Below are 17297 nucleotides of genomic sequence, written 5' to 3' on the forward strand. Positions count from 1 at the left end.
AAAATCATGTTTCCTTCATTACGAAAACATAATTTGACTAAGACCACACTAAATATTACAACTTACAACCGATTGTAAAAAAATACGTAAATAAATTCATTCAACGATTCATTCAACAAAAAAATGCATCAACTGAAAATAAATTAAACATACATGACACAATTCCTTAATTATGTTGATTAATTTATCCAAACCACCTATTTAAATTAACAAATTAAGTGACAATTCCTCAATTAATCACATTAATTTCAATCTTAATTCATATTAAACTTGTAATATGAATTTAATCCATCAATATTTTAAACTGCTTTAAAATAATTAGGTATCTTAAAATTGTGAACCGTTTCACAACAATTAATCATACATTGTAAAGGTAATGTATAATTAATATTGGCCAAAACAAACAAAAAAAAAACAAAATCCTTTTTTTTTTATATGTCTCGGCTAAACCAAGGAAAAAACAAAACAAGCCTTTTTTTTCCGGCAATAACAGCAAAAACAAAAAAACAGCCCGTATCTTATTTTGTACACGGTTTTATCTGTAAAAACCGAAACAAGACAATTTTTTTTTTTTAAATCTGTCCTATGTGAACAGTAACAGGAAAAAAAAAATTCTTTTCTCGGATGCTTTTCAAATCGGCATAAACAAAAACAGCCGCAAAAAAAACTTTAATCGGTTTTTCAGGAGAAACCGAAAGAAAAAAAACAGATTTTTTTTTTTTTTTTTAATAATACTGTTCATCCGTGAACAGTAACGGAAACGAAAAAAAATTCCACGGCTCCAAAAAAAAAAACCAGCCGATTATATTTTTTTTCTCGCAAACCCTAATTATTGTTTACAAACAATTTTATGAAAATCATCAAAATTAAAATTCGTGGCCTTAGCTCTGATACCACTTGTAGGATTTATCTGTATGCATCCCTTTAATTTTAAGGATTATAACGAATTATAATGATGAAACTAGTCATAAAATTAAATTGCATAAACAAAATTGTAAAGGATTAAGAAATAACCTTCGGTCCTAGCAAATACGGCCTAAGAACAATATCAAAGTAGATATTCGCCTATCAGTTGCACCCAAGACGATATGAGAAATGCCCTTTGATTATGTTAGAATCGATCCAAAAATTAACTAAATAATTTTTAGGTTTTTTTATGTTTTTCGTAGAGATGAGAGGCAAGAGAATGAGTGAGAAAAATTAGGTTAAAAAATTTACTCCTATCTCTCCCTTTAACCGTGTATGAGAGAGAGATTAGGGTAGAATTTTTTTACTAATTACTCGGCCCATAATCCGTAAATAGGAGAGTTATTTCTCTTATTTTCGGTTATTCCAAAAATGTATAAAATGTGTAAATTGTCATCTAGTGAGGATCGAACCCATGACCTTTTGGTTTGAGTACCCTCACTATTACCATTTACCATTTACCACTATGACACATTCATCTTGTTGATATTAAATATAACCGATTACATTTAATTACGAATTAACAGATTAATTCGTCCAAGCTAACATTACATACATTTAATTAAATATAACTTATTATATTCAATTTACGAATTTACAGTTAATTCGTCTCAACTAATATTATTTAATCTTCATTAAATAATTGTCTCATCAACACATGGACTAATTGTTTAGTCATATAAAGCATCAATGTGATTATATTTCTATAACCACATTTCTCAAACACATCCTATAGGTGTGACTTTTAGGGACAAGTTGATCACCGTCATCTGTATGATAATAACGTCAAACTTTCTAGCAAGCCAACCGTTATTAGGTAATCGTTAATCAACTGATTAAAATACGAAGTATACCCTTGTGAACCTGTAAGAGATTTACAAATGTTATCACACTAATTTGTGGAGGACACAAGCTCCAACAAAATAGATAGATAACTAAAACTTCTCATTCTAATTGAAAAGCACGTATTACTTGCCAAATATATAGGTTGGAACAATAAGTAGATAGTTCCTCCATTTAACTGCACTCTATTACTTTCAATTTTCTACTCTATTCACAAATAAACATTGAATTTCAATTTTCTCTCAATACATAAGTGGAAATATATTCATGTGGATCTTGTTTGATTCGTCTTTACGAGTATATTAAAAATATCTAACTTTTATAATTTTTGCAAATAGATAGCTAACGATATCTACCGCGTAAAACACGCGTTGACAAACATAATAAAGTAAAGTGGTAGAGTGAAGTTGAATGGAGGAAGTATATCGCATTCATTTCACAATTTTTAAACATAACTTTAGCCAATTGTGAGATTAAGTCCCATAACTTATAAATTTAGTAATTAGGCCCCATAACTTTGATAAAAAAGTGAAATTCAACCCCATTTTTTATTTTCAACCAAAATTGCACAAAAAAATTCAATTTCATTCATCAATACAATTTATAAGTTTACAATAAAACTTACTAAAAATTTAAAATTGTGTATGCAATTTATTATACATTGTTGGAAACAAATATTTGAATGAACTAAATAAAATTTTAAACTTGTAAACGTACTCTCATATGTATGTGAATTATAATAAAATTAGTAAAAAAGAAAATTTAAAAATTCTAAAAAGTATGTTAATAAATTAAATAAATACTTTTAAAATGTTAATAATTATTTAGTCTACAATAAACTTATATATAAAATAATTTAATAATATGATTTAAGTTGAAAAGAGAAAATGAGTTAGATTTCACTTTTTTCCAAAGTTATGGGCATAATTACTACTTTTAGAGCATCTCCAATGGACAGCTACAACGTAGTGTAGCTTGATTTGCCACATCGACTTTTTAAGCTACATCGCTCTTCAGCTACATATCCGTCCAATGATAAACTACAACACTTTGTAGCTTACACGGGCCCACAGTATTACTTTTAACCAATGAAAAAAATTATTTTTATTTTTAAAATATCAAGCTACATATAGCTTGGTTGTAGCTTGGTAGAGTTACATGGCTTGAAAGCCACACCAATTTTTTCAATCTTTAATGATAAGCTACAAGTTCTTTATTTTGCAAATATTACAAGCAGGTCCTTTAGATGAACCATTAGAGATGCTCTTATAAGTTATGAGACTTAATTACCACCGTTGCGGATTAAAAACAATCCCGTGAATGGTGTTACACTAGTTATATAAACATCCTAAATAGAAGCAACGGCTTCTCTTTTTCTTCACTCTTTCTCTGTGTCTCGCCATCTCTATCTCTTCTGTAACAAGCAAGAGGATGAGCTCTGCTACAGGAACTAGCACGTTTGTAATTAAATGGATCAACTTTCTGACCATGGTAACTCTTTTTTTCTTTATACAGTATATTTCATCTCCTTGTATTTACTGCTGTGATTTTGTGTTTTTATTTTTGTGCATGCATTTTGATTTATGCAGCTAATTGCAATAGGTGTGATTGGATTTGGGATATGGATGAGCAGTCACACTGATGGTTGTAGAAAGTCCCTAACTTTTCCTGTGCTTGCTCTTGGTGCTTTTATACTTGTTATGTAAACATTTCTTTTTTTATTCTTTTCATTTCTTTATAATTAATACTTTTTGAAACTGAAAATGTGAATTCTTGTTCTTTTGGGTATTACAGATCATTAGTTGGATTCTTAGGTGCATTGAAGAACAACTCCATCTTGTTGTGGATTGTATCCTTGACCCCTCGTTTCTCAGTATTATTTTTTCTACTTGCTGAACGGAAATTTTTTTTATAAAAGAAATCCGGAATTCGATTTTAAAACCCCCAAGTTTACCTTGACTTTCCATTACATTTTCGTTCTTCCTTTTTGTTTTTCATTTTCCCTTTTTTTATTCGCATTTTGAGGCGTGCGTTCACTCTTGGACGGTTCGAAAGGATGATTCATGTCAGCCGACCCCAAATCATTTTGGGATTAAGGCTCTGATGTTGTTGTTGTTGCTGAACGGAAATTTCCTTGACCCTTCGTTTCTCTCAGTATTTGATACTTTTGTGCTTGATTCTCGTGGCCATTTTAATCTTCACCGTTTTGGCGTAAGTCTATATTTTCAAGCCATTAATTTACCTTTCAAATTAATAATGATTCTGACCTTGCTATTGGTTGCTGCTTAATGCTTGTTTGGATAGAGGGAATCGGAGGGAAATGTAGGGTAGGGGATGGAGGGATACAAAATCCCCTATTTCGTTAGCAAATTAGATACGAGGGAAATGAAGGGATCCATTTTATCTCCCTCATGACAATCAAAGTGAAATTCCTTGTGTCATTCCTTTCCTCTCTTTTCAGCTTCCTTCCATCCTCCTCCCCTTCCCTCAAATGTTATCCTAACACACCCTTTATTACGTGCTTTGCTTAGCATTGTAATGAAGAAAGGCTGTTCTGGACATGCTATTAAATCCTAGTTTAAGATTACTCTCGGAGTCAGTTGTTGGGAGATAAATGCGGCCATTGCCGTCTTAAAGTAAGTTGACGGTAGCTTCCAAACCTTGATAATTCAATCCAATTTGGTGACAAGATCGTGGTTGCAATTGTCCTATAATGAAAGTTGCCTATTATAGTACTAAGTACTAACTGTTTAAGAAGCTCTGCTTAGTGGACAATTTTGCTTAATTCTACTGTACTCCACACAGCCAAATAAGCCCATCACTACAAAGTGTAGGCTGAAGATTTATCTTCTCCCTCGTTTCATCTCTATGTTACTAGTCTCATTCATGGTTTGGCTGCCAGATTATTAGAATCTTCAGTTGGGGGAAGCGTAGGAGTTTGAGAGATTGGCAGTGGAAAACATCATTGCCATCAATAGCTTGTCTGTTAACTTTCTAGGTCTTTTGTTATTGGTTGTGCATTAGTTCAGCTGCTGAGGGCTATTCTCCCTAAGTTTGATTGATCTTTTATACCCTGCAGTTTTATTGTAACAAATAACGGATCAGGACATAAGGTAGAAGGGCTGAGGTAACATTTACTATAAAGTTTTGCTCTTTTACCTTGTTTAATGGTATTACTGACAGTCAACTGAAATGCTTAAGTTTACTACTTAGATATGTGCTTGAAACTTAGTTACTCTGATGCGATCCATTCATTCTATTCTGTCATATATTCGTAGTTATTCCTTTTCTTGTCTAATCAGATACAAAGAGTATCAACTGCAAGATTACAGCTCATGGTTTTTGAAAGAAGTAAGCATTCCTAGTTTCTTTTACCAACTTGAAATACCAATAATGACTGACCAAAGTATGTGATATTTATTTAAATTCTTTTTGTAGCTAAACAGCAGTCATAACTGGAAGAACTTGAAGGCCTGTCTCGTAAAATCGCAGGACTGCGCTAATTTACCCAAAAAGTACAAGGTCTGTTGTCAAATTTCTGTCTTCTGAGCTTTTTTTTTTTTGGGGGGGGGGGTAATGTAAGTGATTTCATTATAAAACTCATATCCAACCATTACATGCTCTTCTAAGGTTCACAGCCTTGGATCATACATCACTTTTGACAAATACTATTCAACCAAATACACACACTTTTATATTTTGACTGAACAAGCCAATTTCTGATCCTCATTCGAATTTTATCCCTGCATCTTCTGAAAATCAGCTCTGGTGCAGGTAGAGCACCCTCAATTCTACATTTATTCCTGCACATCCACACCTGATACAGCCAGAGTAACAGAAATGTCCTTCTTAACCATCAAGGATCTAGCTCTATACTGCACCCACCAATTTATCACCTCCTGATCAGGAAGAGATAACCTCAGCCAGTCAGACACCTTCTTCAAACATATGCCTAGAACTTTTCCTCGACATACCAGAATTGCGTCAGAACGTTATCGGGCTTTAGTTATGAACCAAAGTTATTATGCTAAGAAAAAACGGAGTAATAAGAAAGTAGTGAGTTTTGTATAAGACGGTCTTGTACATTACCACCAAACTAAAACCTGGTTTATTTTTCATTTAATTATAGGTATATGGGTTGGTCTTACAAGTGAGATGGTCTCATAGAATTTTTGTGATAAGGGTTGATAATATAATTGTCGGATTTTGAGATAGTTTATAAGTGAAAGCTATAAAAATAGGTCTTATAGAAGGAAATATTTTGTGATGGAGATGTCTTATCTTTTTTTGATTGACCAAATGCCTTAGGAGCACATCGTATTTACAGGTAAACATGAATCTTTCACATTCTACAACGCGTGCTTGAATATTCTAGATTCTTAGTACATGAGTATTTCAGAACTTATCTTTGATAAATGAATGTTCCGAAGGATGCGATGTGTAAAACTAGTTCATGAACATGAATTTAATACTTTACTCTACAAAAGTCTCATTATCTCAGCACTCCTCCTTGAGGCTTTTGGCCATGACTCCGAATCCTTGAGTCTTAGAAACTCAAACTAGTTTCTTTGTAGAGCTTTAGTAAATAGTAAAAAAGTCTGACTCCCAGTAGGACAATAGATAAGCTTGGCTTTCTTCTCTTCCTTTGCTTTTCAAATGGCTTGAATTTGATCGTCATATGCTTTGTTTTGCAAATATGGTTCTTAGTGATTCTTAGCGACAAAGATTGCTGAGTTGTTGTTGACTGGAGCCTATGTTGTATTGTCTCGGACGCTCGGGTGTGACCCATATCTGAAAGTATCTTCCTTAGCCAAATGGTTTGATTTACATACTATGCTTCAGCCGTAGATTGAGCATTAACGTCTTGTTTCATAGACATGCATGAGAACATCCCTTTAAATTATGAAGTGTGAAAACATAGTCAAAACTCAAAAGTACTTTCATGTCATCAACTTAGTTGGTCTGTCAATTTTGGCTCTACACTTGCTTCAAATATAACTCCAAAATTCGATGTTTCACTTAGATATCTAAAGTCTCTTTCTTGATTCATTCATAAACCTTCAATGTAGGCATGCAACAAACATCATGTTTGGCACTAGTTGCTCTTAATTAAAGGAAACTACCCACAATGCTTAGCCTTGCATCCACCTTCTTGTGGCCAACAAATTTGGAGATATGCTCATCAAACGTCGTTGGTTTAAGATTGTTTTGCAATCGTCCAACTTGAATCTTTTTATTGGTGAAACAAGAGAAATAAAGATCTCATCTTGAGATTGGTGAACCTCTATCCAAAGAAAATTGTTCATCAGCCTCAAATCTGTCATCTCAGATGTTTTCACTTTTTCATCTCCTCCTTAAAAACAACGATCATGTCAGTGTAACAAGAAGATTATCAAAGAGACATTGTCTCCTCTCTTCTTCACATAAAAGTGTGCTTGTTGGAATTGACACTTAATTGTGTAACTTAACTTCTTTAAGTTACATTATGCTTATGTTGTTATTATATTACATATTAAATGTCATTAAGTTAAAAAGAGAGTTTTATAGAGCATATACATTAATAGCTAAAGGAAGTTCAAAGTCATTTTAGTTGTATAAGTAGGCTTATGTACACAATGCATTATATTATGTAGTCTGTGCTCTAGAGCTACAATGTCTCACCATATGAGAGTAGTTCTCTTATATCCTCCCCCACAATGATATGTGTGTATAACTCCAATTTAGATAAATGATCTACATTGGTAACTTTTGGGTCCACGATATTTCCGTTGCCCAAATTCTAACATAGTATGGGTCGATATACAAAATGGAAAAAAAAAATGTTACTCTTTCTAAATACTAAAAAAAAATCAGATAAAAGTGTACGAACACAAAGTTGAAAATGATTTATGGAGATGAGCCACAATCTTCAAAAGCATTGGGTTGCTGAAAAAAATGATGACCAAAAATTTCATAAACAAAATAGGGCATTAGACTCATACAAGCAATGGTCAACAGTCCCCAATAGAACAAAAGGTGATAGACCTTAAATTCATGCTAGGCAATTAATAATCCAAACTAAAACAAAGTGTAAAAACTCGAGCAAAATAGGGCGTTGACTCTTGAAAAGATGGGACAAAGTAAAGATCCTAAATCATCGAAGTTCAAGGATACAAGAACAAGTTATAGGAAAATGGCAACATAATTGAATTATCAAGATACCAAGCTAATAAAGTTCAAGAGTAAGGGAGACAACTTCACATAATATTGATTAAAGAGCCGACAAGAAAAATTCCAGCATTAAGTTGTGAAGGGGGAGTTGGTATTTGACACTTAATTGTGCAACTTAACTTCTTTAAGTTACATTCAGCTTATGCTAATATTATATTACATATTAAACGTAATTTAATTAAAAGGGAGTTTTACCGATCATGTACATTACGAGTAATAGCTAAGGGAAGTTTGTGAGATAATTTGTATTTTTCAACATTGAATATGAAGTAGTATGCTATCTGAAAAGAAGGATCTAGAGTTTTTTAGGTATCAAGGAATCTCATAATCTGTCCTTGGAAATCTAAGTTATGAGTTGAATTTCTAGCTACTAAGGTAGCTCTAGAATTCTCTATGAAGCCTGTTCAAAGGCAAACTATCAAGTGATTGATGTAAGACAAAAAAAAAAGATTCAAATAGGAAATAAAAGCTTAAATAAAATATTAATGACATCAATTTGCGTATAAATTTGTCATATTTCCTAATTTAATTCCACTTTAGGAAATAGTGAAATACATTTAGTTCTTATATACAGCCCTAAGGGCCGTAACTAAATTCTTATTTATCACATTTTCTATCCTTTATCATCAACAATTTACAAGCTCCATGGATCTGATGAATATTCCTTCGTGTTTTCATCAACTCTCATTTTGATATTTCCATAATATCTTCTTAATTTGTACTCTCTCCGACTCAACAGATTATTTACACTTTTATTCCTTTGTGAGGAGTATTTTAATCAATGTAAACAATCTATTGAGCCAGAAGGCGAATGATATTTGGGAGTTATGTTGTCTCAACACCATTATAGATACTATGAAAGCGCCTCTTGCATCTTTTATTTCATTTGTCTTAGTTAAAATTGCGCAACACAATATTTTGTTCCTTCAATTCTTGGTTGAAAACCCATCTCCACAATCTTCCATGGATCACAAGCCTTTAAAAGACTTGATAGCTCTAGTACCAAATGTTGGGTTTAGGAATAGTCTAAAAGTGAGAAAGTGCAGAGAAATAGGTTTGATAGAAGGAAATAATTTGTGATGGACATATTTTTATCTTATTTATTGATACCAAATTCCTTGGGAGTACATGGTATTTATAGGTCAACATGCTACCTTTCACATTCTATGATGCGTGGATGAATTATCCGATTCTTTAGTACTTGATTGTTTCTCAATTTATCTTAAATTGATGCATGCACCTAAGGATGCAGTGTGTATAAAATTAGTTCATGAATTTGAATTTAATACTTCATTCTAAAAGAAGCCTCATTATCTCAACAATAACCATTGTTATAAAATTTTTTGTGTTCAGTACAGACTTTAAAGCAGTACAAAGCAGCTAAACTGACTCCTATTGAGGCTGGTTGCTGCAGGCCACCATCTGAGTAAGTCCTTATTTTACACGTTTAGTAGTCAAAATATCGTTTCCATTTCTGGGGGAGCCAAAGATTCATTGTTTTTTGGTTCTTGATTATAATGGTATGAAGTTAATGACTCGCTAAACTTGTTGCACTTTTTATTTATTTGTTTTAAAGTACTCCCTCCATGCATACTTCTTCTTCTCATTTGACTTTTTAGGGTCAAAGTTATCAAACTTTGACCTTGAATACGTTGAAAATTAAAAAATCGCAAAAGTGTTGATTGATCCCGATAATTTTGTACAATTGTGAAATTAACCCCCATAACTTTCAATTAGAGTAATTTAGCCTCATAAGTTTCACATAAAGTGCAATTTGGCACTAATTCAAATTGAGTCTAAATTCTCACTTGAAATCAATATCTCGTCAATTGCTCACAAAAAAAAAAAAAAAAAAAAATACACATTTTCCATATGCATGTTGTTTTCTTTTTAGGTTTTGGGTTTACTTTAGTAAATGAAAGAGAAGGGAAGTGATGTAGCTACTTGTGAATTAATAGCATTAGCAATAGAGTTAAGAATACACAAAGGAAGCCATTAGTGTTGTATATGAGAGCTTGGAATCTCAAAGGAGTAAATTTTTGGGTGGAAAATAGACGATGGGAATGGAAATAAAGTCAGTGGAAATGCAAAGAGGAAATCTATTAGTATATACTCGTATAATTAGATTGTATGTGCTGTGTATGATTTTAGTATATTAGATTCTATGTACTCCATATTATTTTAGTATACACTCGTATACCTGTTGGTATACAATGAGATTTTGGTGAGATTTTGTATTGGGTTTATATTGACTTTATGTCAAACTTATGGGGCTAAATTACTCTAATTAAAAGTTATGGGGGTTAATTTCCACAATTGTACAAGTTATGGGGGTCAATCAACACTTTCACAACAACAACATCAGAGCCTTAATCCCAAAATGATTTGGGGTCGGCGGACATGAATCATCCTTTAGAACCGTCCATGGGTAAACTTACAGCCACAGGTTTTAAAATTGAATTCCGGATTTCTTTTATAAAAACTTAAAATTAAATCGAGAGAAAAGATTAAAACGATTTTGAAAACCGAAAATGAACTAAGGATCCGGAATGCCTTAAAAGTAAACCAAGTAAAATATATAAGAAAGTGGTTGGTAAAAAAGGTGTAATAAAGGAGAGAAGAACGAATAATTTTTTTTAAAAATTAAATAAGAACACTAAATATGTCAAAAAACATCAAATACTAAAAATCCACATGTATCCTTTCCTTCCATTGTGCCATCTCCGTCACCATACTTTCCTCAAGCCCCAGAAATCTCATATCGTGTTCTATCACTCTCAACCATGTCTGTCTCGGTCTTCCTCTACCTCTAGGGGCATTTTCTGTTCTCCAAGTCTAGCCTTCTAACTGGTTCGTCCATAGGTCTCCTCCTCACATGGCCAAACCATCTTAGTCGATTTTCCATCATCTTGTCCTCTATTGGCGCCACTTTTACCTTTTCCCTAATCACCTCATTCCTTAATCGATCTTTCCTTGTATGTCCGCACATCCACCTCAACATACGCATCTCCGCCACACTCATCTTTTGAATGTGACAATGTTTCACGGCCCAACACTCGGAACCGTAAAGTAAGGCAGGCCTAATTGCCGTGCGATAAAATTTTCCCTTTAATCTTTGGGGCATATCTTTATCGCATAAAAACCCTGAAACACTCTTCCATTTCAACCATCCCGCTTTAATTCTGTGAGCCACATCTCCGTCTAACTCCCCATCTTTTTGAATAATAGATCCTGGATATCTGAAGAAATCTGACCCCTCAACAACATTTCAATCAACACTTTCACAATTAAAAAATATTAAGACACAAGACTTAAATTTTTAGATTTGTCATCAAATAATCTTTTATAAAATATAATTTTCAACGAAGGAAAAAATTAGGAAAAAATTATAAATACATGTCGCAAAATGCGGTCAAAGTAGCGTCTTGGAGACCGCGTAAAGTCAAATAGGAAGAACAAATTACAAATGTGGATGGAGGGAGTAGCAGTTATTCCAATGCAATGAAAGTCGCAATGATTGGTATTGTTTATCCATAAACAACCTCGTTATGTGTTGACATATGAGTAAGGCTTTGAAGTAGCAGTTATTATCTTTGCCTCGAGGGAGTTCTTGTATTTTATACATTCAAAATACGAAAGCCACTATAATATATAACTTCTATTATGATGCGTGTTTCCTAGGCTACTTGAAGCTGTTGAGCTCCTGAACTTGCTTGTGTTTGATGGCATTATATGCTTAGTTTCCTTTTCTTACAAGTAGGGTGTTTGTTTGATAATGTTTTGATGACTAAATCATAGCTTAATCACTTAAACTAGCAAATCTATAACGACATGTAATATCTAATATGCATCATCAGGTGTGGATATCCTGCTGTCAATGCCTCATACTATGATTTGAGCTACCATCCAGCAAGTTCCAACAAAGACTGCAAACTTTACAAGAACTCGAAGACCGTCAAGTGCTACAACTGCAATTCTTGCAAGTAAACACTACTTGTAAACCTTAATGAACTCATTTTGCCTAATGACTATATTGCTTAGCTTTATTGTGTTTTATCTTCTCCTTTCAGGGCAGGAGTTGCACAGTACATGAAAATGGAATGGAGGGTGGTTGCAATATTCAATGTCGTTCTTTTCTTTGTCCTGGTAAGACATCAAATACAGAGTACTACACTACTTGAGAATCTACTGCCATACAAGTAGCAGATTATTATTATTATTATTATTATTATTATGTTGGGCAGGGTCTGGCCCCTGCTAGCTTTTTACTTTACCCGCTTATAGGGAATAATCAAACCCGAGATCAAGGGTTCATTAGCTTGGATAGTTTTGCTCATAGAAACGCCACTTTATACGAGTATTTGGCTTGGACGGATGTTACTGCGAGCACAAATCTTGCCACGTTATGAATGACTCGAGTTTCACTTACTCTTATCCTTTGTTGGATCAGTCAATAGTGTACTTTGTGGGATGCTGTGCGAGGCGGAATGCTGCCACTTCTAAAGCTTGACTAATGGGTGTGCTTTCCAAACTGTGCATTGGAGGCCAATGAAAGCTGCCTATAACCCTTTATTCCATAGCTGTTTGGATCATGGAGAACAATTCATGTACCGGATCCTTTTCATGGAATTCAGATTAATGCAGAGCAATGGAGCTGTTTATGTGGAAAAGAAATGGGAAAAGGGTTTTCTTTTCTTTTCAAAATGATGGAAATTAGGTGATCTTCTTTGTAAAATCTTCGGTGAGTAGTTGAATTGTACAGCATGTTTTATAGATCCTTGTTCTTTGCCTTATTCTCCGCTTTTGATTTTGGTGAACTCGAAAAGTTTGACCTTTGACTAGTTAAAGGACTACAACAACAACATCAGAGCCTTAATCTCAAAATGATTTGGAGTCGGTTGACATGAATCATCCTTTAGAACCATCCATTGGTGATCGCACACCTCAGAATGCGAAAATATAGAAAAGGACTAGTTAAAAGGCGGATATAATCTATTCGCTTGGCCAGTAGCAAATCATATAATATTTTTAGGGGGAATAAAAAATGCAATGTTTAATATGACAATATTCAAAGTAATTGAAGTTGCTATATATCGTTTCACTAGAATTTCTTACGAGTTTTTAAATAGTTGGAACGATTTTCAATTGTTAACCATGGAAATAAATTTTAAAAAATTAATAATTTGTTGCTCTCAAAGTCTCTTAACACTGAATACAAAATCAAACGGAACTTAAATTCAAACGTGCAACTGGTTGGGCTTTTTTATCTGTTGGTCCATTGACTACCTTGTTCGATTTCCAAGATGTAGGGGATCTTTCTCCATCAGAAGCGGTCTTTGTCGACTTGCATTCCACCAATTTCTACGTTTTTAAGCGTAAGTGCATCTTGTTCTCGTCGCCATGGAGTTCAATTGTTTCAATGGTCTCTTGAAGTTACTATCCTTGTTGATGCCGCGGATGATGATTCTCGTACCCAATCTCTCGTTCTCAACCAGCACGTTGCTGATACCCGAAGAAGTCATCTCTTTTATTGTAGTTTATTTCCAAGAATTTGTATTTCGTTGTTTTATGTTGTAATTTATAGGTATGGTATAGTGAGTTATACCACTATAATGTAAAACTCGTATCTTTCCATCTGTCAAAAAAAAAAAAAAAAATTTGCAAAAACATCTCAATATTATACCTATGCTAGATCTGTCTCTAATCATTCCAAATAGAATGAGCCTCGTGACCCATGGAATTGGCATCTCGAAAGCATAAATTTTGAGTAAGGGGTGAAGGTCTGTGTTGGAAAGCCCTTTAATCGGTCACTCTATATGTCAATTGTTGATTTTTCAAAGTGAATAGCGTAGCTAGTATGGGGATGTAGTGCAATCGTTGTTTTAAATCCTAAGCAAGTGAATTTGTTTCTAATCAGTTAATGCATTTAAACTTTTTGCCAAAGTTGTTTTAGCAAGTGAGTTTAATTAGAAAACCATAAAGCAAATAAAAGAGGGGAAAGGGAGTGTAAAGAAGAATACAACTCGGGCATATCGCCAAAAACCGACTCAAACACTAAAAAAGACTCTTATCTATTTACATCGCACTAGATAATTGACTAAAACAATATAACAATGACTCGAAAATCGTGCCAAAGAGGGAGTCACACGTTACAAAATGGAGCGTGTAATTCCTTCTTGTTGTGCGCACTTGAACCTATTTGATTTGGTTGAGACATTGGATCGAAGAGTAAAAAGAATGTCATCATAAACCGAGCTATAATATGACAAGCATTATACGGTTTAATTCGATTATAAACTTAATACTTCTTTAGTCGCCTTCCACTTCGACATGGGTATTTTGAAAAAGGTTTTGTCAAGATAAAAGACCCTTATTAAAAAGACCTTAATTAAGTACATCAGAATTGTTAGAACACGCTTGGTTGATGATGCCAAGTTTCATTATGATTTAATTGTTTGCCTCTTAGTAAATGTTTAGCAAATTGAAGCATCCCATGATTGTTCAAAGAAGTTCAAGATGAAGGACAAGTCAAGCATGCCCATAGTCTAGAACAAATGTTGTAAACGAGGTAGTTCAACATATTTCTTTTACGCATAAGTTATGGCAAAACCGTGCAACAGTTCCTGAGACTGTTGCACCATGGTTTCTGGTACTAACGAATGGAGAATTTTCGGGAAAATTCACAAGTGTTTGAAATTCTTTAAAAAGCTTTTCTATGTTTAAAACAAACATTATTTCAAACTGAAGAACAAAAAAAACAAAAGGAATATGCTTGCACAATAATTTAAAAGATGCCAATCCTATTTGTGCAAGTTGTTTTTCATGCTAAAAATAGGTCTTATGCTTTTTCCATTTGTGGCAAAATTGTGAGTTCCCATACTTTATGGGAAACACCCTCCTTTGCTTTGGAAAAATGCAGCCACCTTGAGCCTCTCAAACCTGATTGTTCTTTTATAATTTTAAATGAAAATGCATACTACAAACCTATGGATATTAGATTAAAGAAGTGTTAAGATCCTTCTCTTACACACTTCCTTTCTCTATAAATAGCCACTTCATTTATCATTTATTGCAAGACTTTGAAAGAGCATTCATTGTAGACACTTTGCAAATCTTTTCAGCATTAAAAGCTTTGTTCTTCAATCATTTGCAAAACCGTTTTCTGTTTTTCAAAAGTCTTCAATTGTTTTTCAAAGTCAGTAAAATCTCCAAGTATCGGTTCGCTTAATCACTGCATAAACGAATATGTTCAATGATTCTCGTGTTTAGGTCTTAATTGTAATCTCCATGTTCTTAAGTGAACCACTGAGATTCTGACTCTGTAAACCGTTGAAATAGAACCTTAAGTCTTGAAGCGAAGTAGCTTTGAGCAAGAGAAAGTCTTGAAGCGGAGTAGCTTTAAGCATTGCAACCGGAGTAGGTTGGCGAGTTGTTTTCATTGTAACGGTTTAGTTAAGTTTGAGTAAATTTCTAAACAAGCAATAAAATAACGGTTGGACGTAAGCTCCGGAGTAGGAGCTGAACCAATTTTTAAACATCGTCTTGTTTGTTTATTTACTTTCACGTTCTCTTATCATTCTTCTTTTACACGTTAATCTCGCTCTCAGTGCTGTGCAACAGTCTCTTATACTGTTGCATAAACCTGCTGTACCGTTTGTGAACTTACAATCCATTAAGTCTCTCAAACTCGTATTAATAGATCTTACTTGTGTTAGTCATTAACCAAGTAAAAGAGAAATTTTTTAAAAGGTACACCTAATTCACCCCCTCCCCCTCTTAGGTGTTTATCGTTCTTAACTCTTCAATTGGTATCAGAGCCTCGTGCTCTTGATATTGGTTAAAACCAAAGAGTTGATCCCATAGTTATGGACGATTCAAAACACACTAAGTATCCCATCTTTAAGGGAGAAAACTATGCCTGGTGGAAACATCGCATGTAGCACTATGTTAAAAGTACGGACTACGAATGTTGGTTGATCATTCAAAATGGTCCCTTCAAGATTGAGGTGACTAATGCCGATGGCACTAAGTCTATCAAAAGTGAGGACAAATATGTTGAGGCGGATTATAGAAAAGTCGAGAAAAACTCTAAAGCCATGTCCATCCTTCAATATGGCATCGGTGAACAAGAGATCAACCGGATATCCGGATGTGACTCGGCAAAGGAAATTTGGGACACCCTAAATCTTGCTTATGAGGGAACGTCACAAGTCAAAAATTACCGTGTTGATCTTCTCATGCAACAATATGAGATGTTCAACATGGGAAAAGATGAGTCAATTAATAGTTTGTCTTCTCGTTTCTCTAGTATTGTTAATGACCTCAAGAGTCTAGGTAGAAACTTTGAATCCGAGGATGTAGTACGTAAAATCCTTCGTAGCCTATCTGAAAAATGGCAACCGAACGTTACGGCTATTGAGGAAGCTAAAGACCTCTCTTTGCTATCCCTTGATGAACTTATGGGCTCACTCATGGCTCATGAGTTAACTCTCATGAAGCGATCCGGTGAAAGCTCTAAAGGGAAAGGACTTGCTCTTTATGCTCTCTCAAGTGATGAGGAGGATGAAGATGACGAGTTTGCAATGTTCACTAAAAACATTGTTGGCATGATAAATGGTCGAAACTCACAAAGGCCTAATAACTATACTAGCAAACGACGCTTTCCCAAAAGAAAGTCTACTTCCACTGTTGGTTGCTTCAAATATGGTGACAAAGGTCACCAAATCAAAGAATGCCCAAAGTGGAATGACATTAAGTCTAAAGAAAAGCGTGAGTTTGCTAAAAGAGAATACAAAAGCAAAGTAATGACTGCCATTTGGGGAATGTCTGATCTGACGAGGACGATGTCCTTGAGGAAGAATTGGATGCCAAACTTAGCATCTCGTCTCAATCAAGCAATGATGTTCCAAAGTCAACAAAGAAAGAAAGTGTCAAATGTCTTATGGCTCACTCCGTGGACTCAGATTCAGATTCTGACATTGAGGTAAAGAAGCTCAAGAAAAAGGTTCGATCTTTCTCTAAAAACAAGATCTGTCATCTCCTAGACCAATCCATTGATAAGTGTCGTATCCAAAGCAATAAATTAGAGGCTATGCAAACTGAAATTGAGGACATAGCCGAAGAAAATGTTGGTTTAAAAGAATGTCTAAATGAGGTAGATCAACCTAGTTCATCATCGAGTCTTGAAAAGGAGATTAAAAGGCTCCGAAAACAGAATCTGTTTCTTGCTAAAAGAGTTGATGAAATACATGCAACAGATCAGTGCAATGTTACATTTG

The 17297-nt window shown here is 34.1% G+C and overlaps 1 protein-coding gene across 1 annotated transcript; it reads left to right on the forward strand.

The window, feature by feature from the left end:
- Positions 1–3002: 3002 nt before the first annotated feature.
- LOC141653789 (tetraspanin-10) lies at positions 3003–12836 on the forward strand. The gene is made up of 11 exons (XM_074461641.1): positions 3003–3300; positions 3399–3511; positions 3604–3658; positions 3965–4020; positions 4889–4936; positions 5112–5160; positions 5248–5331; positions 9378–9445; positions 11877–12002; positions 12090–12165; positions 12470–12836. Exons 1-11 carry the CDS (start codon positions 3241–3243, stop codon positions 12527–12529), a joined length of 795 nt encoding a protein of 264 aa, XP_074317742.1. The 5' UTR covers positions 3003–3240; the 3' UTR covers positions 12530–12836.
- The last annotated feature ends 4461 nt before the right edge of the window (positions 12837–17297 follow it).

The sequence above is a fragment of the Silene latifolia genome, chromosome 4 (assembly GCF_048544455.1).
Source record: "Silene latifolia isolate original U9 population chromosome 4, ASM4854445v1, whole genome shotgun sequence".
Taxonomy (NCBI): Eukaryota; Viridiplantae; Streptophyta; class Magnoliopsida; order Caryophyllales; family Caryophyllaceae; genus Silene; species Silene latifolia.

What these genes read in the sequence shown, in the direction of transcription:
- LOC141653789 (XM_074461641.1), top strand. Translation starts at nt 3,241, where the DNA reads ATGAGCTCTGCTACAGGAACTAGCACGTTTGTAATTAAATGGATCAAC. An exon ending in ATTTACCCAAAAAGTACAAG is followed by an intron (nt 5,332 to 9,377) that starts GTCTGTTGTCAA and finishes TGTTCAGTACAG; the next exon opens with ACTTTAAAGCAGTACAAAGC. An exon ending in TACAACTGCAATTCTTGCAA is followed by an intron (nt 12,003 to 12,089) that starts GTAAACACTACT and finishes TTCTCCTTTCAG; the next exon opens with GGCAGGAGTTGCACAGTACA.